At 42.1% G+C, this 5,144-nt stretch overlaps 1 protein-coding gene across 1 annotated transcript in view; it reads right to left on the minus strand.

Moving 5' to 3' along the window:
* exoc2 (exocyst complex component 2) overlaps window positions 1–4,710 on the minus strand; it is a gene marked incomplete at its 5' end in the record, with an annotated part of 60,777 nt that extends 56,067 nt beyond the window's left edge. Inside the window, 3 exon segments of the mRNA XM_014024685.1 lie at window positions 1,043–1,166; window positions 3,696–3,872; window positions 4,553–4,710. Of these exon segments, the coding sequence (XP_013880139.1) occupies window positions 1,043–1,166; window positions 3,696–3,872; window positions 4,553–4,670 (419 nt within the window).
* Window positions 4,711–5,144: the final 434 nt, after the last annotated feature.

Below are 5,144 nucleotides of genomic sequence, written 5' to 3' on the forward strand. Positions count from 1 at the left end.
TTCATAACCTGTATATAATTATACTTACAGCTAAAACATATTAAAAGAAATACTGTACATTTGTAATATAATATACTGTATACAATACTATACATTTATATTTCATGCTAAGCACTTCTGGATGGACGCAAACTGCATTTCACTGCCTTGTACCTGCGACATGTGCAATGACAATAAAGTTCTATTCTATTCTAAATGGTTTCTCTTTTGAGGGGAAATAAACACGGAGCAATCTGCAAACAAATCTATACATTTATATTTCATGCTAAGCACTTCTGGATGGATGCAAACTGCATTTCACTGCCTTGTACCTGCGACGTGCAATGACAATAAAGTTCTATTCTATTCTATTCTATTCTAAATGGTTTCTCTTTTGAGGGGAAATAAACACGGAGCAATCTGCAAACAAATATCTACATTTATATTTCTACACAAAGAAACATGAATAAAGCCTGGACCTGAAGGCTTGTTTGAAGGAAAATAAATAAATTAATTTTGCAGACGGTGTCGSAGCCCTGGCAGGAGGAAATCTCTGTGGATTTTCTGCTTTTTTAAGAAACTCAGAAAAGTGAATTATTTGAAGCTAACTGGTTAAAAGCTCTTTTTAATTTGCGTCAATAATTAAAAACCTGCTGAATCTTTGTTGCAGACGATTAACGGGAAGGAGGGCCGCAGCCTCTTTACGGGGGTCTCGTCTCGGGCCACGAGCGGTCACCACCCCCCCACTTTAAAACCAAACAAAGAGACCTCAGCTCTCCCTGCTCGACGCGTGGGAGGCATGGCCTCCGCCGCCCGCCACGAGGACACGTGAGGTTCTTTCCAAACGTCCTTTTATCATTTGCCTCCACTTTAAACAGAACGGTGTTGTTTCCACTCCCTGTGAGGAGCGGTTACAGGCTGCCATGTTGGCACAACGTTTCAAACGCTGGCTCACGAGGAGAGCTTGTTTCTGTTTGTGGATGTAAACCGTGACTCAGCGGCCGGTGTTTACGACAGCCCGATTGAGCCGTGTGCGTGCGTCTGGAGCTCCCTCCCTTCATACTTGTCCATCTCGATGCCCAGCGGGTTGCCAGGACCCAGGGAGAGCGGGGAGAGTCCTTTGTTGCGGTCCCTCCTGGTGTCGTAGTTCATCTCGTCCACCCACACCGCCGACTGCTCCAGGATACCTGCGGGCGGACGAGAACCCAACAACACATGTGTGCTCAGAGGGGCGCCGTGTCCTCGTTCAAACACTTCCAAATTTAAAATATTCATTTTGCAGACTGAAGACGTCAGCYCTGAGTGAAAACAAGGTGGTTTTTCCAAAACTAATCTTTAAAAACGTGAACCTGAACGGATTGTTTTTCTTTATTTTTTATTTTATCAACGAGTTACGACACATCTTCACCTGGTTATTCACAAAATAATAAGCAATAATTTTAGCTGAACTGCTCCTCCTGCTGCAGCCAAGCTCACAGGAACTTGTTTTATATTRTCCAAAATAAGAGTCTCAAACTCAGAAAGCAGACGCTGCAGCTAGTACCACTGGGAGTGGGTACATAACGGTATACTGGGTATGTATTGCATACTTATTAGGTACGTAATGATACTTATTTGGTGCATAATAGGTACTTGTCGGTTACATAATGGTTACTTAAGGGGTATGTAACACAGCAGATATAAAGCAACTTAACAGGTACGTATGGCCACTTATTGGGTTTGTTACAGTGGCTTAATGGGTACAAAATGTCCATTTATAGGGTTTGTAACAGCAGCCTAACTGGACATAATGGGTACATAACAGCCACATATTGGGTGTGTAACAGCGTCTTGGCATGTAACAATGACTTAAGGGTAAATAACAGTGACTTTACGGGTAGGTAATGGTGACTTAACGGGTAGGTAATGGTGACTTAACGGGTAGGAATGGTGACTTAAAGGGTAGGTAATGGTGACTTAACGGGTAGGAATGGTGACTTAACGGGTAGAATGGTGACTTAACGGGTAGGTAAAGGTGACTTAACGGGTAGGTAAAGGTGACTTAACGGGTAGGTAAAGGTGACTTAACGGGTAGGTAAAGGTGACTTAACGGGTAGGTAAAGGTGACTTAACGGGTAGGTAAAGGTGACTTAACGGGTAGGTAAAGGTGAACTTAACAGGTAGGTAAAGGTGACTTAACAGGTAGGTAATGGTGACTCAACAGGTAGGCAATGGTGACTTAACGGGTAGGTATTGGTGACTTAACGGGTATGTAATGGTGACTTAATGGTTATGTAATGGTGACTTATCAGGTAATGGTGACTTAACGGGTATGTAATGGTGACTTAATGGTTATGTAATGGTGACTTATCAGGTAATGGTGACTTAACAGGTATGTAATGATGACTTCTCAGGTAGGTAATGGTGACTTAATGGGTATGTAATGGTGACTTATGGAGTACATAACAGTATTTTATCTGGTCCTTGCCCTTTATAACCCTGCAGGCATCAAGTTGTAAACATTTAAAATAAATACAGTTGGATTTAGGAGAATAATAAATTCACTTTGTCTGGTTTATCCTCCAAAGACCTTTTTTAATCCAGCTTTATCTAGAAACAATAAACGACTTCCTATTTTTTATTCTATTTTATCAATACGAGAACATCTATGGAAAATAAAAACATTTGGCTGAAGTTGTACAAATTTTAAGAGGTTGTTACATCCTAAAACCTAAAAGTTTGGCTAACTTTAGAGCCAAAAGTGAAACTGAATATCCTGACCAACAGGGAAAAAAATCATTAATTTCACAATGATTGTAAGGTTATTCGAAAAAATTAAGTTATTTTTGCAATATCATGTGTTCACTACAGTGGACATAGGAACGTCCTACATGTGTAACTGAACCATGATGGTAATCAGTCAGTCCAGAAGAAAATAACAAAAAGTCTAAATTAAAATAAGTTTAACTTGACTGTCCATCATCACTTTTGTTTTGCTTATTTGGTATATTTGAAAAAGGCACACTGGCATTGCCCAATGAATGAACCATTTGCTCGTCAATGCACAGTCAGACATCCTATCAACATCTATCGTACACTACAACACACCATCTGAGTTTCCATCAACAATTTGAAGTTCTCTCTTAGAATGCCGCCCTTTCTTGTCATTTGAAGAAAAAAAAAAACAGAACAAAAAGAAGGAAAAAAACTACAAATCTCCACTACCATGGACATTTTTTTAAAATTTTAAGCAAAAATAAAGTTAAAATAACTCAATGTTTAAATGTGTTGTTTAGAGACATATAAAATATGGCAAAAACATTTCAAGCTAAAACTTGTTCAATAAAAAGTATAATGTTTTTACCTTTAAAATGTGCTTTAACTGGTAGAAATCATTGGAATGAGGAAGGAAGAGAAAGGTAGCGAAGCCCCTCCCCTACACGTGGTATCATTGAAAACGTCTAAATAAAAACTAGAAAAGTTAATAATAAAAAGAGATAACTTGTATTATTTTGTATTCTTATAATCTAAATTGTTTTTTTTTTATATTGAAATAGTGTTTGGTTGTTCCTAATGTTGACGAGATTTATTCTGGACCAAATGTGAAACTAAATTTAAAATATAATAAACGAGAAGTAAATTTATCGACTATTCCATCTACTCTCAGCAGGCTGGGCTGGGCCGGGCCGGGCCGTCACAAATGAAAGCATGCTGACATCTGGTCTCTGGGGTCTCACCGATCCTCTCCGGTTTGAGCAGTTTGAATGAGACCGTTGAGGTGCCCAGACCCCCGGACTTGGTGGTGACGATGATCTCTCCCTTGTCGTCTTTGGCAGGACCCACGCGGCACACGATCTTGCTGGCCGACATCCACTCGGCTGTCAGCATGCAGTTGTGGCCGCAGATCGACAGACCTGAGAAGGAAGGCAGAGGCAGAATAAATAAACAAACTGTGGCACGCACACACACGGGCCCAAAAAAAAAAAGAGGCGCTCTGTCAGACGGCAGCGACGTCTATCAGCAGGGGTCAAAGGTGGAGCTGGGGTCAGGATGGGTGTGGGTGGCCTTGATCTTCCTCCTCCTCACTCAGCTCCTTGAAGTTAATGCGTGCGACTCTTCAGTGCTAAGTGGCTCATTACTGGCACAACGTGCACTCTGCCCTTACATCTGTCAGCCTCTCTTTAAACCCGCCTGAAGAAGAAAGAGGCAGGGATTACTCCGACATCTCCGGCTGAGGAGGCTCGAAGCGCTTCACGCGTGTCATCAAAAACCCGACGGACAAATAGCCCATAAAAGCGTGAATAATACGCCCATTAGAGCCTCATTTCCTGCCTCTGTTCTCTGCAGGCCACTTGGTTTGAATACACAAGCACTCGCACACATTTGTGCATATCAAATCGTCTCAATCAAGGCCCCGGGGGGACGTAGACGGTCAGGAACAGACCGAGCTGCGAGACAAGCGAGAGTCTCGTGGATTCTTATCAGCTTTTCCACGGCAGAGAAGAAGTCTGTTTTTAAAATAAGTGTCAGAAACAAACCTGTAGTTTGGTTTTAAGAACACGGCTGTAATTATACACAAAGATGGAGACGTTACCGATCAGATCTGTTGGACCCGTGCCCAGGCTCTCTCCTCGGATGGTGACCTTGGTCCAGGCTGGCCCCTCCTTGGGCGAGATGCCCGTGACCAACGGCGGCTGGCGTGGACGCGACATGGCGAGCCGAGGCAGGTGGGAACTGTGGGTCTGCTGGTTCCTGGACACGGAGACACGACGAGAAAAACACAATCAATTTTAACAATTTTTACTGTAWTGGCCCAAGTGTTGTAAAACTSATAAATTACTCCCTTGGTTCTGGTTCTGTACCRRACTGCTTCAAAACAGCTGTTGTCTGTCCTCTGTTAAAAAAAGCCTAATTTAGACTCTTCTCTGCCCGAAAGATACAGACTGATCTCCAAACTACCAWTCTTTTTTAATCCATGAGAAGGTGGTAGCTGAACAATTGATTTGCTTTTTGGAGGAAAATGACATTATGGACATTTTTCAGTCTGGATTTCGCAATTTGCACTCTACAGAAAGAGCTTTATTAAAGGTTTCAAGTGACTTGTTGATGGCAGCGGACTCTGGAAACTACACTGTACTGGTTTTCCATCCATCCATCCATTTTCTTCCGCCTATCCGGGGTCGGGT

Source organism: Austrofundulus limnaeus, unplaced genomic scaffold (genome assembly GCF_001266775.1).
Source record: "Austrofundulus limnaeus strain Quisiro unplaced genomic scaffold, Austrofundulus_limnaeus-1.0 Scaffold436, whole genome shotgun sequence".
In the NCBI taxonomy this organism is placed as follows: domain Eukaryota; kingdom Metazoa; phylum Chordata; class Actinopteri; order Cyprinodontiformes; family Rivulidae; genus Austrofundulus; species Austrofundulus limnaeus.